Below are 22,008 nucleotides of genomic sequence, written 5' to 3' on the forward strand. Positions count from 1 at the left end.
AAAGAAAGGAAGGAGGGAGGGAAGGAAGGAGGGAGGAAAGGAAGTGGGGAAGGTAGAAGGAAGGAAGGAAGGAAGGAAGGAAGGAAAGGGGAAAAGAAAGGAAGGAGGGAAGGAAGGGGGAAAAGAAAGGAAGAAAGGAGAATAGGAAGGAAGTAAAAAAGGGTGTAAAATTAAAGAAGGAATGCAGGGGGGATGTAAAATATAGTTGCAAAGAGAGTTGAAAAATTCAAACAGAAGCATTAGTAAGGAGAAAATCAAGACACAAGTGGGTAAAGAGGAAGAAAAAGAGAAATATAGAGAAAAGGCAGCATTAGGGGGTGAATAAAACAAACAGCATGATAAAGGGGTGTAAAGGTGGGAACAGACAACTCAGTATCCTATAAAAAAATAAATACAGTCAACAGATGTCATCTCCTCACCCTTTCAAGACGGCTTTCGTCCATGGATTTAGAGTATTCTTTTAACTTGTACTCTTCCCGTTCTATGTGAGTGCTTTCTATATCCGCTGAGTGATGAGGCATATTAGACACCCAGGCAACGGTACGCTCTGAGGCTGGAGTGACAGGGTTCAATGTGGATTGTGTATGAGAATGCTGCGGAAATAAATGACATATTAGCTAAGTAATGCACAGAAGAGAGCCACTTAACACAATAATACAGAATCTGGACAAAAATGTAAGTAATATCTTCTATGTGACAGAAACAAAGGAACCTATTGATTGTGAGTTTCACAAATGCAATCCACTACTGGGAGCTAGATGAACACATCTGGTGAGCCAATGACAAGTAGCATATGTGTAACCACCAATCACCAACTAGCTCCCAATAGTGCATTGCTACATTAATGAGGTTCAACATACAGGGGTTGGTCCCCATCTATCATTTGATATTCATCTCCATGTTAATGGCTAAGCTATTTTCTATGTCAACGCAATTGAAATCAGCCATTATCATTGTTTATCAGCAGCATTTTTTGGCCTTATATTTAGCCTGTGCCAGTCTTGTTTCTACTAATCACTTTCAAAATTCTTGATAATTTATGAAATATTTCAGAGCCATTTTTCATTTATCAAATTCCAGACTTGATAAACCCCCAGACAACACTTATTACCGGGTACCCTAAAATGTTATTAAATGTCACATGATATTACCCAGCCATTTATTTTTATCAAAACAATTACAATCTCTCCATATCAGACAAAGCTGAGGTTGATATCTGCCATGATATTCAATCTCCATTAAAAGCTAACAATAGATATACATTAGAATTCATATATAGTAGATATGTTTTTTGTGTATTTTTACATTTGATTAATGATAATCATGATGGAGTAGTCAGTATGTTTTTTTATTTGGCGTGATTCAAAAAGGGCAGTTGATGTTGTTGGCTTGGGTAGTGCCATCTTGCGAGCATGCCCAGATCGGTGGCTAATGTGTGTACTTGGTCAATTTGTGGGTGTTGAGTATTTATCAAGTACTTTTGGCTGTTGAATTTGGATCTTAAGAAAAGGGGCACTTTAATTCATTAAACTTTACAATGACGCTCCTTTTACCTTTGCATTATGGAAAGCATACCGCCAATCCCCCACCCGCATCTGCTACTGTATTTAGCATATCGATAACGAATCCGGCTTCCTCCAATTGTTGCGTGCCCCATGAGCTGGACACCTAGGGGGCAGGAAACCATTGGAGGAAGCTGTAATCGTCGTCAATCTGCTAAATACAGTAGCAGATGCGGGTGGAGGATCGTCAAATTATTTTCCATAGCGCAAAGGTATTTTAAAAAAGAAGCGTCGTAAAGTTTAATGAATTAAAGTGGTCCTTTTTTTAATATTATTTTTAGATACCGGGCACTTATTCCTTAAACTTTACAATCACTTTAATGTCAGGAACACCCAATAATAAAACAAGAAAATATAGGGGAAGTGATGTTCAGTGAATTTCGAACATGATCTCATCTTTACAACAAGTCCCCTCAACCACTTCATGAGCATCTATGAATCAAGCCCATGGATACACACTGACGCACATGCCATCACATTATCTATACATGCATATCAGATACATATACGTATACTGACACACATACCATCACAATACACTCAACCACACATCATATACTGTACATACACTGACACTCATACCAAGGTAATATACACACAAGGCCACCAAAAGACGACACATGCCAGATATATACACAAACAATGACACAAATATCAGTCATATACATACATTGTAATAGGTTTTCATTTTTTATTATTCACATCTAACAAATTATTTCAACAAATACAGTAAATATGTAAAACAGCATTCTAACAATTAAATTTTAGGCCTGAAATGCTATTAGGAGGTATTATGCTAAGATAGGTGGTTGTGGTAAGGGTTAAACGTGACAGGAGAAGTTGCTGATAAGGTTAATGGGCATAGGGGAAGTGTGGTTAGTGTAAATTGAGATGGGAGTGTGGAAAAATAAAAGCATTGGAGGATAGGTGGTTATGGTCTAGGGTGCCCCAGATAGTCAGGGGCTATTGCAGTGGGGTGATGCTGGTGGTGTAGGGTTAATTGGTATCGGGGACAAAACCATGGAATGTGTGGCCAAGTTGGTATTCAAAAAAAAACTTGATGGTACTCTGGACTACCACCATACTGCCTGTTTTCAATGGAAAAAAAGTTCATATTCATTTTTTTTTGTTATGAATCCATACTATCTATTATCAACAATCTAATCTTTAATCGTTGTTATATACTAATACCTTTTAGGTGTATTTATTGTCCCTTTATTTCAATTTTAAAAAGGTTCCATGGGCAGATGAGAAAGATTTTTAGAAGATTATCACCAATTTGGGCACCCATTCTGAAGAAAGGTTTGCCACAACTTGTTTAGTGTGTTTTGGTGTTGGGGTGATGAGGATGATGGGAATATCACAACATATAGTTTTAGTATTTTTTTAAATTACTTTTTTGTTGTAGTCTTCCCAGGCTTAGATGTCTTAAATACCAAATAAAAAGAGGACTTTTATGATGTTTTTTAATGGCTTACAATGCCTTAGTGTATGATTAAAGGGACATTCTACAATATAATTGTTATTGTTTTAAAAGATAGATAATCCCTTTATTACCCATTCCCCAGTTCTGCATAACCAACACTGTTATATTAATATACTTTTTATCTCTGTGATTATCTTGTATCTGAGCCTCTGCATGACTTTGTATTTATTATCTATTGACTTGCATTTAGTACTGTGTTGTGCTAACTCTTAAATAACTCCCTGGGCGTGAGCGCCGTGTTTTCTATATGGCTCACATGAACTTTCAGTCTCTTGTTGTGAAAAGCAATTAAAAAAGCATATGTTAAGAGGCGGCTTTCAAGGGCTTCAAAATTAGCATATAAGTCTACCTACATTTAGTTTCAACTAAGAATACCAAGAGAAAAAAGCAAATTTGATGATAAAAGTAAATTGGAAAGTTGATTCCTATCTGAATAATGAAAGTTTAATTTTGACTAGACTGTCCCTTTAAGGCAAGTGTGCCAAAACGCGTAGGACAAGTGGTGCCCTACTTTTGTTTAATGTGTTGTATGTGATATCTTTTTTTAAATTGTTCAATTAAAGGATATTTTCAAGTCAGTGGCTTTGTTTGGATTTGCAGCGGGAAATCGGCTTATCAGATGTTGGCTACCTGTCCATTATGCAAATCAGACATATACACACACTGACATAAATATTAGAGACAAAGACCCTGTATATATATATTTTATATATATATATATATATATATATACACATATATATATATATATATATATATATATACATACACACACCCATAGACCCACATAAGGTTTATGCTTACCTGCTTGGTTATGGTAGGTTTCAGTCCGCCTGCGTCTTTCTCAACCGACTGCTGCCGTATCCTCGCTGCCCCATACATGGGTTCTGGGCTCTGAAGGAGGTTACCGCTACTTGGCCGAGGTTTATGAGCAGCTTGAACTGTTAGTTGCTGGGATTTTCCCCTATGTAGAGGAGGAGGCTGTGAATCTTGCCGCCTTGGGACCCCGGGACCGATGGTAATTTGAGGTGGAGAGAGCATGTGCTGCAGGTTGTCTTGAAGGGATAGCTGCCTCTTGCTGTAAGACAAAGACATGACTAGTAAGCAACAAGAGAAAACAATATATATATTTTTACAGAAAACAAAATGTCAATATTAAAGATCAACAGCAGTTTGAGTTCTACAGCTGTGACTCTAAATTATCAGATGATCTTATCAAAGAAGGATCCGTATATCATTGGATAAAATATACACTATGTAGAAAGAGTATGCTCTAGCGTGTTTTCACTACTATAAACTACCCAAAAATCAGCAAATAATATTTTTTGGGGTAAAATCAAAACATATACATAATATAACTAATTTAAAATGCATTACATAGTTAAAGGGATACTGAACCCAATTTTTTTCTTTCATGATTCAGACACAGGGGCCGATTTATTAAGCAGCGAATGCAGCTGTTTCTGCGCAAGCCTTCAGGCTCGCCGGAAACAAAAGTTAAGAAGCAGCAGTCTAAGACCGCTGCTCCTTAACTCATCCTCCACCTCTGAGGCGGGGGAAAGCAATCAACACAATCGGATACGATCGGGATGATTGACACCCCCTGCTAGCGGCCGATTGGTCGCAAATGTGCAGGGGGCGGCATTGCACAATCATTTCGGCAGAAATTCTTGTGCAATATTAAATGCCAACAGCGTATGCTTTTAGCGATGTTGGGCGGACATGATCCACTGTAGCTGATCATGTCCGTCCAACATAATAATAAATCTACCCCAGAGCATGCAATTTTAAGCAACTTTCTAATTTACTCCTATTATCATTTTTTTTTTGTTCTCTTAGTATATTCGAAAAAGCAGGAATGTAAGCACCCTGGATAGCGCTTGCTGATTGGTGGGTACATTTTATCCACCAATCAGCAAGCTGTACCCAGGTGCTGAACCAAAAATGGGCAGGCTTGTAAGCTTACATTCCTGCTTTTTCAAATAAAGATACCAAGAGAACAAAATATAATGATAACAGGAGTAAATTAGAAAATTGCTTAAAGGGCCATTAAACCCAAAAAATGTCTTTCACGATTCAGATAGAGAATACAATTTTAAACAACATTCCAATTTACTTCTATTATCTAATTTGCTGCAATCTTTAGATATCCTTTGTTAAAGAAATAGCAATGCACATTGGTGAGCCAATCACATGAGGCATATATGTGCAGCCACCAATCAGAAGCTACTGAGAAATCTAGATATGCTTTTCAGGTAAGAATATCAAGAGAATGAAGTAAATTAGATAATAGAAGTAAATTAGAAAATTTTTAAAATTGTATTCTCTATCTGAATCATTAAAGAAAAAAAAATGGGTTCAGTATCCCTTTAAAGGGACACTAAAATAAAAATTTAAAGGGACAGTCTACACCAGAATTGTTATCGTTTTAAAAGATAGATAATCCCTTTATTACCCATTCCCCAGTTTTGCATAACCAACACAGTTATATAAATACACTTTTTACCTCTGTAATTATCTTGTATCTAAGCCTCTGCAAACTGCCCCTTTATTTCAGTTCTTTTGACAGACTTGCAGTTTAGCCAATCAGTGCCTGCTCCCAGATAACTTCACGTGCAAGAGCACAGTGTTATCTATATGAAATACGTGAACTAACACCCTCTAGTGGTGAAAAACTGTTAAAATGCATTATGAAAAGAGGTGGCCTTCAAGGTCTAAGAAATTAGCATATGAACCTCCTAGGTTAAGCCTTCAACTAAGAATACCAAAAGAACAAAGCAAAATTGGTGATAAAAGTAAATTGGAAAATTGTTTAAAATTACATGCTCCCTCTGAATCATGAAAGTTTATTTTGGCCTAGACTGTCCCTTTAACTTTTATGATTTAGATAGAGCATGCAATTTTAAGAGGATTTCCAATTTACTTCTATTTTAAAATTATGCACAGACTTTTTATATAAACACTTGCATGCATCAGCTCCTACTGAGCATGTGCACACGTTCACAGTGTTAACACATATGAATTTGTGATTGGCTGATGGCTGTCACATGATACAGGGGACAAGCAAATTTAAGCCAATTTTGAAAGTTTTTAGAACAAAATGTACTGCTCATTTAAAATTCAGACTAAGTGTTATTGCATCGTATTTTATTATGTACTTCTTGATTATGTCATTCTTCTATATTTAAAGGGACATGAAACCCCAAATTTTTTATTTTATTATTCAGAAAGAGCATGCAATTCTAAACAACTTTCCAAGTTCCTATTATCTAGTTTGCTTCATTCTCTTGATATACTTTGTATATCTAAATCGGCTCAGGAGCTGCTGATTGGTGGCTGCACATAGATGCATTGTGTTATTGGCTCACCCATGTGTATTGCTATTTAACCAACAAAGGCTACATAAAGAATGAAGCAAATTTGAATACAGAAGTAAATTGGAAAGTTTAGCGCATATTACAAGTTAAAATTGTATTTCTCTATCTAAATCATGAAATATTTTGGGTTTCATGTCCCTTTAAATGTATTAGAGTAGGATTTTACCTAATAAGGTACGCCCTGATGTAGGCAGGTAAGTTAAAAAAACAACCTTTTTCATGTACATTTGGGGACAATGCAAACATAACAGCGTTCTCTGGAGGAATTTTGTCCTTGCAGACAGCCATTAAAGGGACACTAAACACAATTTTTTTCTTTCATGATTCAGATAGAGCAGCAATTTTATGCAACTTTCTAATTTACTCCTAATATCAATTTTTCTTCATTCTCTTGCTATCTTTATTTGAAAAAGAAGGCATCTAAGCTAAGGAGCCAGACAATTTTTTGGTTCATACCCTGGACAGCACTTGTTTAATGGTGGGTGCATTTAGCCACCAATCAGCAAGCACAACCCAGGTTGTGAACCAAAAATGGGCCGGCTTCTAATCTTACATTCTTGCTTTTCAAATAAAGATAGCAAGAGAATGAAGAAAAATTGATAATAGGAGTAAATTAGAAAGTTGCTTAAAATTGCATGCTCTATCTGAATCATGAAAGAAAATGTGGGTTCAGTGTCCCTTTAAGATTGCAACTATACATAAAATGTTCTTTTTTAAATGTATTTAGATCAACCGTACAAAATGCGTTGGGAAACTATGCATTTCACCCTTTCAAGATTGTGCTTTTTTTAAACTAAGTTTTAATATTTTTTGCATGTTTTATTTAATGATGCACTGACCATTGTGCATTGAACAGGCCTTTTAGCGTTTTTTAATGTTGGGGAAAATGCTTCTTGATTCTAGTTTTAGTGTGCAATCGGCCAATTGCCAAGGCAAAGTTTAGCCGTGTATTCCCTGCTTGTGCCAAGAGCTAACAGCAAAATAATGCATAACATCATTGTAATCAGAAGATGTCTATAGGATTTCTAGACTATTGAAGTTTTAAAGGCCCATTATATTCAGTAATCCACAAGTGCATAATATAAAAGACTCTGCAATACAGCTCAGCCTCAATCATGTAATAGCCATCAGCCAATCACAGACTCATATATGTATACACAGTGAACTCTTGCACATGCTCAGTAGGAGTTCGTGCCTTAAAAAGTGTCCATATAAAAAGACTGCACAATTTGATAATAGAAATAAACTGTAAAGTCTCTTAGATTTGCATGCTCTGTCTGAATCACGGAAAAAAAATTTAGGCTTACCTGATAAATTTGTTTATTTTCGGGCATGGAGAGTCCACAATGTCATTCCAATTACTAGTGGGATATTCAACTCCTGGCCAGCAGGAGGAGCAAAGAGCACCCCAGCAAAGCTGTTAAGTGTAACCTCTTTTACCCATAATCCCCAGTCATTTAGCCAAAGTAAAATGGAAAAAGAAGAAACACAAGGGTATGGAGGTGCCTGAGGTTTACTCAAAAAACTGTTGAATTATAATTTAAAACAAGGGCGGGGTCGTGGACTCTCCATGCCCGGAAAGAAAGAAATGTATCAGGTAAGCATACATTTTGTTTTCTTTCCTATGGCATGGATAGTCCACAATGTCATTCCAATTACTAGTGGGAACCAATACCCAAGCTATAGGACATGGAATGAAAAGGGAGGGAGAGCAAGGCAGGAGGACCACCGCTTGAAGAACCTTTCTCCCAAAAGAGGCCTCAGCCAAGGCAAAAGTATCAGATTTTTTGAATTTGGAAAAAGTATGCAGAGGACCATGTTGCCGCCTTGCAAATTTGTTCCACAGAAGCTTCATTTTTGAAAGCCCAAGAAGAGGAAACAGCCACCACAGAAACTGTATCATAAGCAAAACTAATCATACTACTTAAAGGGACAGTACACTGTAAAATTGTTTTTATATGAATGTATTTTCAATGACTTGTTATACCAGCTGCAGAGTATAAAATTTATGAGAAATTGCATTTTTCGGTTTATTTGTGTATATGAAAAAGCTGGTTTTGTGCTTTTAAACCACAGCCTATTACAATGGGTTGAGTTTCAGGTAATATCAGATCTCATTATGTTATCACTTTTATGTACACACTCTTGCTTCCTTATCTTATATTTGTCTAGAAAACTAAAGCTCAATACTTAGAGAGAACATTGGAAAATTATCATTTTATTACTTAACTATCATGCCCCCCACTGGGAGTGTCATTTCTTCTGCTGGCTGTGTTTACTTAGGCTATTCACTAGAATATTCTCCAGTAAATAAACTTTCAGTATAGGTTGGGATACCACAGGCTAAATCAGCTATTTCAAATGTCAAAATAGGGGTAAAGGAGCTACTTGTAAACAATTTAAAACACTCCAGCAGGTAAATTTTATCATTGGGAACAATTTAAAGGGGAACATTTTTTGAGGTGAACTGTCCCTTTAACCAGAGAGAAAGAGTAGTAGAAGTGGCCTTCTGACCCTTACACTTTCCAGAGAAAACAACAAACAGGGCAGAAGATTGCTGAAAATCTTTAGTAGCTTGTAGGTAAAATTTTAAGCACGCACAACATCCAGGTTATGCAAAAGACGTTCCTTTTCAGAAGAAGGATTGGGACAAAAAGGAACAACAATTTCATGATTAATGTTTCAATCCGATTCCACCTTAGGGAGAAACCCCAAGTTAGTACGAAGGACCACCTTATCCGCATGAAAAATAAGGTACAGGAAATCGCACTGCAGAACTGAAAGCTCAGAAACTCTGCGAGCAGAAGAAATAGGTGAAACAAAACCTTCCAAGATAACAATTTTATTTCAAAAACATGCATCGGCTCAAACAGAGCCTACTGCAAAACTTTAAGAACTAAGTTAAGGCTCCAAGGAGGAGCAACAGGTTTAAACACAGGCCTGATTCTGACCAGAGCCTGAACAAAAGCTTGAACATCTGGTAAATCTGCCAGACGTTTGTGCAAACGAATAGACAGTGCAGAAATCTGACCCTTCAGCATACTGACTGACAAACCTTTCTCCAGGCCATCCTGAAGAAAGGATAACATTCGGGGAATCCTCAGCCGGCTTTAGGAGAAACCCTTAGATTTGCACCAAAAAAGGTATGTACGCCATACCTTATGGTAAATCCTGCGAGTAACAGGTTTATGAGCCTGAAGCATAGTATCAATGACCACTTCAGAAAAACCACGTCTAGACAGGACTAGGCGTTCAATCTCCAAGCAGTCAGCTTCAAAGAATCTAGATTTGGATGGAGAAATGGACCCTGAACTAGAAGGTCCGTCCTCAGAGGTAACCTTCAAGGTGGAAGAGATGACATCTTCACTAGATCCACGAACCAGATCCTGCGAGGCCAGGCAGGAGCTATTAGAATCACAGACGCTCTCTCCTGTTTGATACGAGCAATGGAATGGAAGGAGAGCAAATGGCGGAAACAGGTATGCTAGACCGAAATTCCAAGAAACTGCCAGAGCATCTATCAGTGCGTCCTGAGGATCTTTTGGCGTTTTGATGAGACGTCATCAGATCCAACTCCGGAACCCCCCACCTGAGGGTTATCCTTAAGAACACTTCTGGATGGAGAGCCCACTCCCGGGATGAAAAGTCTGTCTGCTCAGAAAATCTGCCTCCCAATTGTCCACTCCTGGAATGTGGATGGCAGATAGCCCACTGCAGAATGTGAGTCACCTCCTCCATCGCCAAGGAAATCTGAGTTTCTCCCTGGTGGTTGATGTAAGCCACTGAGGTGATGTTGTCTGACTGGCATCTGATAAACCAGACTAAGGATAATTGAGGCCAAGCTGTCAAAGCATTGAAGATTGCTCTCAACTCCAAGATGTTTATGGGAAGAGAAGACTCTTCCCGAGACCACAGGCCCAGAGCTTTTAGAGAACCCCAAACAGCTCCTCAGCCTAACAGGCTGCGTCCATAGTCACAATCACCCTGGAAGGTCTCAGGAAGCAAGTGCCCCGAGAAAGATGTTCCTGTGAAATCCACCACAAGACAGAGCTTCTTGTTAGGGGATCTAGATTTATCCTCTGCAATAAATATGAGTAGTCTCCATTCTATTGACTGAGCATGCAAAGTTGCAGAGGCCGTAGATTTAACCAAGCAAAAGGAATGATGTCCATGGAAGCCACCATCAGACCAATCACCTCCATGCATTGAGCCACTGATGGATGAATAGCCGACTGGAGAGAAAGGCAAGAAGCTTGGATTTTCTGACGTCCGTCAGGAAAATCTTCATGGACAGGGAATCTATTATTGTCTAAAAGGAAACACGCTCTTGTAGCTGGAACTAGAGAACTCTTTTCCAGATTCAATTTCCACCCGTGGGAGCGTAGAAAAGATGACAACATCTCTGTATGAGATTTTTCTAGATGAAAAGATGACGCCTGAACCAAGATGTCATCTAGATAAGGCGCCACAGCAATTCCCTGTGATCTGATCACTGCCAATAGAGTCCCCAGAACCTTTGAGAATATTCTGGGAGCCGTGGCAAGGCCAAACAGAAGTGCAACAAACTGGAAATGCTTGTCCAGAAAAGCAAACCTTAGAAACTGGTGATGATCCCTGTGAATGGGAACGTGTAAATACACGTCCTTCAGGTCTACAGTCGTCATGAACTAACCTTCCTGAACCATTGAAAGAATGGAACAAATAGTTTCGATCTTGAAGGACGGAACCCTGAGGAATTTGTTGAGGCACTTTAAGTCTAGTATGGGACCTGTTTGAGGATAGTCTTGACAGGAGAAATCTGCCCCTTGGAGGGCAAGATTTTGTAACCCTGGGATACTATGTCCACAGCCCATGGATCCGGGACATTGCATATCCAAGCCTATTGAAATAAAGAAAGCCTGCCCCCCACTTGATCCAAAATCGGATCAAGGGCGGACCCTTCCTACTGATTTAGAGTCAGTGGAAGGCTTCTTGTTTTGCTTTCCCTTATTCCAAGGCTGGCTGGACTTCCAAGGTCTGGTTTGGAAGAAGAGGAGGAAGACTTCTGTCCCTTAAAGTTGTGAAAGGAACAAAAATTAGAAGTCTGTCAACCCTTAGGTCTATTCTTCTTGTCTCGAGGTAGGAAAGATCCCTTTCCACCCGGATTCTCTCAAATGATTTCCACCAGACCAGGACCGAATAGGGTTTTACCTTTATAAGGTAAAGCCAAAAGCTTAGCCTTTGAAGATACATCAGCCGACCAAGATTTTAATCACAGAGCTCTACGAGCTAGGACAGTGAAGCTAGACATCTTAGCTTCCAGTCTAATTACCTGCATGTTGGCATTGCAGATAAAGGTATTGGATAATTTAAGAGCCTTGATCCTATCTTGGATCTCCTCAATCATAGTCTCCTCTGATATCAGATCAGACAGGGCATTGCACCAGTAAGATGCTGCACCAGCAACCATAGCAATACTTGCCGCAGGTTGCCACTGTAATCCTTGATGGACATCTTTTTAAAGTAAGCCTCTAGCTTCTTATCCATGGGATCCTTAAAGGAACAACTATCCTCTATAGGAATGGTAGTTATTTTAGCTAGAGTAGAAATAGCTTCTTCTACTTTAGGCACAGTGCGCCATGAGTCACGAATGGAGTCAGCAACAGGAAACATCTTATTTAAAAAAGGGGAAAAAGGAACCCCTGGCTTATCCCATTCCTGAGCTATAATTTCAGACATCTTGTCTGGAACAGGAAAAACATCCACAGAAGAGGGTGAATCATAAACTCTATTAAGTTTAGTAGACTTTTTAGGGTTGACAGCAACCGAAGGTTCAGAGTCATCCAAAGTAGCTAGAACCTCCTTCAGTAGCAACCGGATATGTTCAAGCTTAAATCTGAAATAAACTTCTTCAGATTCTGAAGAAATTTACCCCATCATGTCAGAGTCTGAGATTTTAACTTCAGAAGCTACTGAAGTATCCTCCTCCTCAGATATTTGGGAAATGTTGACCAACGCAGATTTAGAGGGGTCAGAAACCTTACCAGCAGAAATATGTTTAGATTTCCTCTTACGCTTACCCGCTGTAGGGAAAGCAGATAAAGCTGCAGACACCGCAGAAGTTATCTGTGCAGCAAAATCTCCTGGCAAATAAGCACCCCCAGGAGGTTGAGAGGAACTGAGGGCACTGTATGTGAAACCACTAATGCTTGGGACGCTTGAGGAGAAAGCTGTGGCATATCTTGAACAATATTATCCTGAGGGGACAATTGGCTCAGAAGGAAGTAATTTATCTTAGAATTAGAGTCTTAGCTAAACATGAGGAACAAAATTGCATAGGTAAAACAATTTGGGCCTCTAAACGTAATACTTATCCATAGAAACAGAATCTTGGTCTGTGTCCATAGCTGAGAAAGGTCCTCGATAAACAGTGAAAAATAAATAAACCGTTATGTCACTTTAAGAAAAACCTTAACTGCAGAAAAAAAAAAAACAAATTATGCTAAAGTTTATTGAAATTTTAATCAGAGTCCCTCGCACCTCTATACCTCAGACTAGCTGAGGAGATCTTACCGCACCAGGTGGAGTTGACACTAGTAAAGGGAAGAACTCTCACATGCAGATTCGCTCAATCAGCCGTCAGATATGCTGTTAGCTCTGAAAACTGTGACACGGATCAGTAAAACAGTTAATATAGCCAGAATATGCGATCGCCTTAACCACAGAGGAAAACGCCCACACTGGATATTCACTCGGCTCTCACTGAATACAAGCGGAAGAGCGGAGGACACGTGATCGGACTGAGAAAAGAAACTGCGCCACTGAAAAAACACAATTTATGCTTACCTGATAAATTTATTTCTCTTGTGGTGTATCCAGTCCACGGATCATCCATTACTTGTGGGATATTCTCATTCCCAACAGGAAGTTGCAAGAGGACACCCACAGCTGAGCTGTAATATAGCTCCTCCCCTAACTGTCATAGCCAGTCATTCGACCGAAAACAAGCCGAGAAAGGAGGAACCATAGGGTGCAGTGGTTACTGTAGTTTAAATTTAAAAATTACCTGCCTTAAAATGACATGGCGGGCCGTGGACTGGATACACCACAAGAGAAATAAATTTATCAGGTAAGCATAAATTGTGTTTTCTCTTGTAAGGTGTATCCAGTCCACGGATCATCCATTACTTGTGGGATACCAATACCAAAGCTAAAGTACACGGATGAAGGGAGGGACAAGGCAGGAACTTAAATGGAAGGAACCACTGCCCGTAAAACCTCTCTCCCAAATACAGCCTCTGAAGAAGCAAAAGTATCAAATTTTTAAAATTTTGAAAAAATATGAAGCGAAGACCAAGTCTTCGCCTTGCAAATCTGATCAAAAGAAGCCTCATTTTTAAAGGCCCAAGTGGAAGCCACAGCTCTAGTGGAATGAGCTGTAATCCTTTCAGGAGGCTGCTGTCCAGCAGTCTCATAGGCTAAGCGGATTAAGCTTCTTAGTCAAAAAGAAAAAGAGGTTGCCGAAGCCTTTTGACCTCTCCTCTGTCCAGAGTAGACAACAAACAAAGCAGATGTTTGACGAAAATCTTTAGTAGCTTGTAAGTAAAACTTTAAAGCACGGAACACGTCCAGATTGTGTAACACAAGGATGGAACAACAATCTCTTGATTGATATTCTTGTTAGATACCACCTTATGTAAGAACCCAGGTTTGGTACGCAGGACTACCTTATCCGTATGAAAAATCAGATAAGGAGAATCACATTGTAAGGCAGATAGCTCAGACTCTACGAGCCGAGGAAATAGCTACCAAAAAAAGAACTTTCCAAGATAAAAGCTTGATCTATGGAATGAAGAGGTTCAAACGGAACTCCTTGAAGAACCTTAAGAACAAAGTTTAAGCTCCATGGTGGAGCAACAGGTTTAAACACAGGCTTGATTCTAACTAAAGCCTGACAAAATGCCTGAACGTCTGGAACACCTGCCAGACGCTTAATTAGCTGACAATCCTTTTTCCAAACCTTCTTGGAGAAAAGATAATATCCTAGAAATCCTGACCTTACTCCATGAGTAACCCTTGGATTCACACCAATAAAGATATCTACGCCATACCTTATGGTAAATTTTCCTGGTGACAGGCTTTCGTGCCTGTCTTAAGGTATCAATAACTGACTCAGAGAAGCCACGCTTTGATAAAATCAAGCGTTCAATCTCCAGGCAGTCAGCCTCAGAGAAATAAGATTTGGATGGTTGAAAGGACCCTGAAGTAGAAGGTCCTGTTTCAGAGGCAGAGACCATGGTGGAAAGGATGACATGTCCACTAGATCTGCATACCAGGTCCTGCGTGGCCACGCAGGTGCTATCAGAATCACCGATGCTCTCTCCTGCTTGATCTTGGCAATCAGTCGAGGGAGCAGAGGAAACGGTGGAAACACATAAGCCAGGTTGAAAGACCAGGGCACTGCTAGAGCATCTATCAGTGTCGCCTTGGGATCCCTGGACCTAGATCCGTAACACGGAAGCTTGGCGTTCTGGCGAGATGCCATGAGATCCAGTTCTGGTTTGCCCCAACGATGAATCAGTTGTGCAAATACCTCCGGATGGAGTTCCCACTCTCCCGGATGAAAAGTCTGACGACTTAGAAAATCCGCCTCCCAGTGCTCTACACCTGGGATATGGATAGCTGATAGGTGGCAAGAGTGAATCTCTGCCCAGCGAATTATTTTTGAAACTTCTAACATCTCTAGGGAACTCCTCGTTCCCCCTTGATGGTTGATGTAAGCTACAGTCGTGATGTTGTCCAACTGAAATCTGATGTACCTCAGAGTTGCTAACTGAGGCCAAGCCTGAAGAACCTTGAATATCGCTCTTAGTTCCAGAATATTTAATGGAAGGAGAGACTCCTCCTGAGTCCACGATCCCTGAGCCTTCAGGGAATTCCAGACTGCACCCCAACCTAGAAGGCTGGCATCTGTCGTAACAATTGTCCAATCTGGCCTGCGAAAGGTCATACCTTTGGACAGATGGACCCGAGATAGCCACCAGAGAAGAGAATCCCTGGTCTCTTGGTCCAGATTCAGTTGAGGGGACAAATCTGTGTAATCCCCGTTCCACTGACTGAGCATGCATAGTTGCAGCGGTCTGAGATGTAAGCGTGCAAACGGCACTATGTTCATTGCCGCTACCATTAAGCCGATTACTTCCATACACTGAACCACCGAAGGGCGCGGAATGGAATGAAGAACCCGGCAGGAATTTAGAAGCTTTGATAACCTGGACTCCGTCAGGTGAATTTTCATTTCTACAGAATCTATCAGAGTCCCTAGAAAGGAAACTCTTGTGAGTGGGGATAGAGAACTCTTTTCCTCGTTCACTTTCCACCCATGCGACCACAGAAATGCCAGTACTACGTCCGTATGAGACTTGGCAATTTGGAAGTTTGACGCCTGTATCAGGATGTTGTCTAAATAAGGGGCTACTGCTATGCCCCGCGGCCTTAGGACCGCCATAAGCGACCCTAGAACCTTTGTAAAGATTCTTGGGGCTGTAGCTAATCCCAAGGGAAGAGCTACAACTGGTAATGCCTGTCTTGAAAGGCAAACCTGAGAAACCGATGATGATCTTTGTGTGAAGATAAGCATCCTTTAGATCCACTGTAGTCATATATTGACCCTCCTGGATCAGTGGTAGGATGGTACGAATAGTTTCCATCTTGAACGACGGAACTTTGAGGAATTTGTTTAAGATCTTTAGATCCAAAATTGGTCTGAAGGTTCCCTCTTTTTTGGGAACCACAAACAGATTTGAGTAAAAACCCTGTCCCTGTTCCTCCTTTGGAACTGGATGGATCACTCCCATAACTAGGAGGTCTCGTACACAGTGTAAGAATGCCTCTCTCTTTATCTGGTGTGCAGATAATTGTGAAAGGTGAAATCTCCCTTTTGGGGGGGAAGCTTTGAAGTCCAGAAGATATTCCTGGGATATAATTTCCAACGTCCAGGGATCCTGAACATCTCTTGCCCACGCCTGGGCAAAAAGTGAAAGTCTGCCCCCTACTAGATCCGTTCCCGGATAGGGGGCCGTTCCTTCATGCTGTCTTAGAGGCAGCAGCAGGCTTTTTTACCTGCTTACCTTTTTTCCAGGTCAGGTTTGGTCTCCAGACCGTCTTGGATTGAGCAAAAGTTCCCTCTTGTTTAGCATTAGAGGAAGTTGGTGCCGCACCTGCCTTGAAGTTTTGAAAGGCACGAAAATTAGACTGTTTGGCCCTAGATTTGGACCTGTCCTGAGGAAGGGCATGACCTTTTCCTCCAGTGATATCAGCAATAATCTCCTTCAAACAGGCCCGAATAGGGTCTGCCCCTTGAAGGGAATGTTAAGTAGCTTAGATTTTGAAGTCACGTCAGCTGACCATGATCTAAGCCATAGCCCTCTGCGCGCCTGTATAGCAAAACCAGAATTCTTAGCCGTTAGTTTAGTCAAATGAACAATGGCATCAGAATAAAAGAATTGGCTAAATTAAGTGCTCTAAGTTTGCCAAGTATGTCATCCAATGGAGTCGCTACCTGTAAAGCCTCTTCCAGAGACTCAAACCAGTACGCCGCAGCAGCAGTGACAGGGGCAATGCATGCAAGGGGCTGTAGGATAAAACCTTGTTGAATAAATATTTTCTTAAGGTAACCTCTAATTTTTTATCCATTGGATCTAAAAAAAAAACTGTCCTCAACAGGGATAGTAGTACGCTTTACTAGAGTAGAAACTGCTCCCTCCACCTTAGGGACTGACTGCCATAAGTCCCGTATGGTGGCGTCTATTGGAAACATTTTTCTAAAAATAGGAGGGGAAGAGAACGGCACACCTGGTCTATCCCATTCCTTATTAATAATTTCTGTAAACCTTTTAGGTATTTGGAAAAACATCAGTACACACCAGAACTGCAAAGTATTTATCCAGTCTACACAATTTCTCTGGCACTGCAATGGTATCACAGTCATTCAGAGCAGCTAAAACCTCCCTAAGCAACACGCGGAGTTGTTCAAGCTTAAATTTAAATGTAGAAATATTAGAATCAGGTATCTTTCCTGAGTCATTAACATCACCCACTGACTGAAGCTCTCTTTCCTCAGCTTCTGCATATTGTGAGGCAGTATCAGACATGGTTCTTAAAGCGTCAGTATGCTCTGCATTTTGTCTCACCCCAGAGCTATCTCGCTTACCTCTAAGTTCAGGTAGTCTGGCTAATACCGCTGACAGTGTATTATCCATGACTGCCGCCATGTCTTGTAAAGTAAACGCTATGGGCGCCCTAGATGTACTTGGCGCCATTTGAGCGTGAGTCCCTTAAGCGGGAGTCAAAGGGTCTGACACGTGGGGAAAGTTAGTCGGCATAACTTCCCCCTCGTCATATTCCTCTGGTGATAATTTTTTTAAAGACAGAAAATGATCTTTATTGCATAAAATGAAATCAGTACATTTGGTACACATTCTAAGAGGGGGTTCCACCATGGCTTTTAAACATAATAAACAAGGAGTTTCTTCTATGTCAGACATGTTTATACAGAATAGCAATGAGACTAGCAAGCTTGGAAAACACTTTAAATCAAGTTAACAAGCAAATATAAAAAATGGTACTGTGCCTTTAAGAGAAACAAATTTTGTCAGAATTTGAAAAACAGTGAAAAAATGCAGTAAATCAAACGAAATTTTACAGTGTGTATAATAGGCTAACAGAGGATTGCACCAACTTGCAAATGGATGATTAACCCCTTAGTTCAAAAACGGATCAAAAAAAAACGAAATAGACATTTTTTAACAGTCACAACTAACTGCCACAGCAAGCTGTGGCCCTACCTTCCCCAATAAACGACTTTGGAAAGCCTTTGGGCCCTTTAGAGATGTCCTATAGCATTCAGAGGGCCTTTGAGGGAAGCTGGATGTCACAGTTTGTAATTTTAACTGCACCAACTGTAACTTTTATACTACAACAGTGGAAATTGTTTCTAGTCAAAATTTAAGCCAGCCATGTGGAAAAAACTAGGCCCCAATAAAGTTTTATCACCAAAGCATATATAAAAACGATTAAACATGCCAGCAAACGTTTTATATTGCAATATCATACCTGATAGCAGAATAAACTGCACACCATTCTCTCGCTGAAGTTACCTCATCTGTGTAATCCCCTCAGACATATGTGAGAATAGCAATGGATCTTAGTTACAACCTGCTAAGATCATAGAAACCTCAGGCAGATTCTTCTTCTATTTACTGCCTGAGATAAAATAGCACAACACCGGTACTATTTAAAAATAACAAACTTTTGATTGAAGAAAATAAACTAACTATATTTAACCACTCTCTCCTACAACGACCTAGCTTGTTGAGACTTGCAAGAGAATGACTGTCTATGACAGTTAGGGGAGGAGCTATATTACAGCTCAGCTGTGGGTGTCCTCTTGCAACTTCCTGTTGGGAATGAGAATATCCCACAAGTAATGGATGATCCGTGGACTGGATACACCTTACAAGAGAAAGCGTGCGTTTCTGTCCTCAAATTAAACTAACGTTGCACACAGTAACACTGTTATGCACTATTAGCCTCAAATAAATAAGAAACCCACACTTTGAGCTATAGGGGTCGATTTATCAAGCTCCGTAAGGAGCTTGATGCCCTTCGTTTCTGGCGAGCCTTCAGGCTCGCTGGAAACAGAAGTTATGAGGCAGCGGTCTAAAGATCGCTGCTCCATAACTTGTCTGCCTGCTCTGAGGCCGTGTACAGAAATCAACCCGACCGAATACGATTGGGTTGATTAAAACCCCCTTGCTAGCCGCCGATTGGCCGCAAATCTGCAGGGGGTGGCATTCTTGTGAACTGCTGGTGCAATGATAAATGCCGACAGTGTATGCTGTCGGCAATTATCGATGTGCAGCGTACATGATACGCTACATTGTATCATGTCCGCTCGCAGTATGATAAATATACCCCATAGACTCTAAATAACCCTTCAGCTAGTCTCCTTAATAAAAAAGGTGGAAAATTAACCCCTTAAAGTCTCATTAAATCAGTGCCTGCCAGACTGCCCAAGTATTAACCCCTAAGGGTTATAACATGTCCCATATGAAGATCCATAAGAGGGATTAACCTCCCAAGTGCTGTCCTTCAGTACCTAGAAGGCAAATGCACTTACCTGTGGATCCAGCTGCAGTGCAGGAACAGCTTCTTAGGTGTGATAGACACTCCACTCTCTATCAGGGACCTGAAGAAAAAGAAAGAGCAGAGTAACCGACCCTGGCTTTCTATGAAGGGGTATCAATAATGTTAGAAATAAAGCAAAGACAACCTCGCCAGTTTCTAACTGCTAATAGCCACCATTACTCTTACTAAAGAGATTGGCATGGACACAGCATAGCCACTAATCCTTGCTTGCAGGGAAAAGTACCCATAAAAGAATTAAATATCTTCAAACACCATCTTCGCACATCCCCCATTGACAAAGGCAAAGAGAATGACTGGGGATAATGGGTAAGGGAAGTTACACTTAACAGCTTTGCTGGGGTGCTCTTTGCTCCCCCTGCTGGCCAGGAGTTGGATATCCCACTAGTAATTGGAATGACGTTGTGGACTCTCCATGCCATAGGAAAGAAAGAACAATTTTGACATTAGTGTTTCTTAAACGTTTAATAAAAGCTTTTTTTGAAGATTTTTACAAAAAATGTGTCTTATCAGTATTGCACTGTATTTCAAATTTGACCTCTAGGCTTTTTATATTAACCTTTGAACTATTGGCATTTCTTGTCAATTGTTTCAATTTTAAATTAACTGAAGAATCAAACTGCTGCCCTTTAGTATATATAAAAGTATTTTACGGTTGTTTTCATCTAAACTATATATCAATGTTTGCTTAAAGTGATGGCAAACCCGAGCGTTTAAAAAGACGATAGGATTTACCATCACTATAAATAAAGTGAACTTTCAGTGATGAGTTTCTAAAAAATGGCGCTAAACTCACCCTTTCTGTGCCGCGGATCCTCACTAAAGTCAGTGCCTCCGGACGTCCATGGTACAGCACTCTTCTCTCAATGAAGTGACATTTTTACCTCTAAACCAATAGCCATGCATGTCATCTGACTGTGTTCTGTATGCTAGCACGGCTATTGATTTAGATGTGGACGCGTCACCTCTATGGTAAAGAGCACTGTGCTGCGGGCAGCCAGAGCCACTGATTTTAGCGAGGAGCCGCAGCACAGAAAGGGTGAGTTAACACTCTTTTTTATTAGAAACTCATTACTGAAAGTCCACTTTATTTTTAGCGATGGTAAATCCGTTTTTTTACCATCACTTTAAGAAGACAAGGAACTCCTAATTATGGCAACATTTTTCCTAATTCAACATATATATATTCCAGTAAGCTTCTTTGGCTTCAAACAAAATATGTGCCTAGCTTGTCCAGATTCCTTTTTTCATATTTCAACTTTTTGTGATATAAATTCATCTTAAATCCCCTTACAAACTAAACAAAAATGACACTTAAAGGGATACTAAACCCAATATTTTTTTATTTCATGAGTTAGATAGAGCAGCAATTTTAAGCAACTTTCTAATTTACTCCTATTATCAATTTTTATTTGTTCTCTTTCTATCTTTATTTGAAAAAGCAGAAATGTAAGGTTAGGGGCCGGCCCATTTTTGGTTAAAAACCTGGGTAGCACTTGTTGATTGGTGGCTACATTTAGCCCAGGTGCTGAACCATAAATGGTCCTGCTCTTAGGTTTAGATTCCTGTTTTTCAAATAAAGATAGCAAGAGAACAAAGAAAAATTGATAATAGGAGTAAGTTAGAAAGTTTGTTAATATTACATGCTCTATCTGAATCATGAAAAAAACAGAATTTATGCTTACCTGATAAATTACTTTCTCCAACGGTGTGTCCGGTCCACGGCGTCATCCTTACTTGTGGGATATTCTCTTCCCCAACAGGAAATGGCAAAGAGTCCCAGCAAAGCTGGTCACATGGTCCCTCCTAGGCTCCGCCCACCCCAGTCATTCGACCGACGGACAGGAGGAATATATATAGGAGAAACCATATGGTACTGTGGTGACTGTAGTTAGAGAAAATAATTCATCAGACCTGATTAAAAAACCAGGGCGGGCCGTGGACCGGACACACCGTTGGAGAAAGTAATTTATCAGGTAAGCATAAATTCTGTTTTCTCCAACATTGGTGTGTCCGGTCCACGGCGTCATCCTTACTTGTGGGAACCAATACCAAAGCTTTAGGACACGGATGAAGGGAGGGAGCAAATCAGGTTACCTAAACGGAAGGCACCACAGTTTGCAAAACCTTTCTCCCAAAAATAGCCTCCGAAGAAGCAAAAGTATCAAATTTGTAAAATTTGGCAAAAGTGTGCAGTGAAGACCAAGTCGCTGCCTTACATATCTGGTCAACAGAAGCCTAGTTCTTGAAGGCCCATGTGGAAGCCACAGCCCTAGTGGAGTGAGCTGTGATTCTTTCAGGAGGCTGCCGTCCGGCAGTCTCATAAGCCAATCGGATAATGCTTTTAAGCCAAAAGGAAAGAGAGGTAGAAGTCGCTTTTTGACCTCTCCTTTTACCA

The 22,008-nt window shown here is 40.3% G+C and overlaps 1 protein-coding gene across 1 annotated transcript in view; it reads right to left on the reverse strand.

Moving 5' to 3' along the window:
* SYNGAP1 (synaptic Ras GTPase activating protein 1) overlaps nucleotides 1–22,008 on the reverse strand; it is a 620,999-nt gene that overhangs the window by 85,938 nt on the left and 513,053 nt on the right. Inside the window, exons 14-15 of the mRNA XM_053721876.1 lie at nucleotides 3,853–4,126; nucleotides 420–593 (exon numbers count right to left, since the gene is read on the reverse strand). Of these exons, the coding sequence (XP_053577851.1) occupies nucleotides 420–593; nucleotides 3,853–4,126 (448 nt within the window). The remainder of the gene's footprint in view (nucleotides 1–419; nucleotides 594–3,852; nucleotides 4,127–22,008) is intronic.

The sequence above is a fragment of the Bombina bombina genome, chromosome 7 (genome assembly GCF_027579735.1).
Source record: "Bombina bombina isolate aBomBom1 chromosome 7, aBomBom1.pri, whole genome shotgun sequence".
NCBI lineage: Eukaryota > Metazoa > Chordata > Amphibia > Anura > Bombinatoridae > Bombina > Bombina bombina.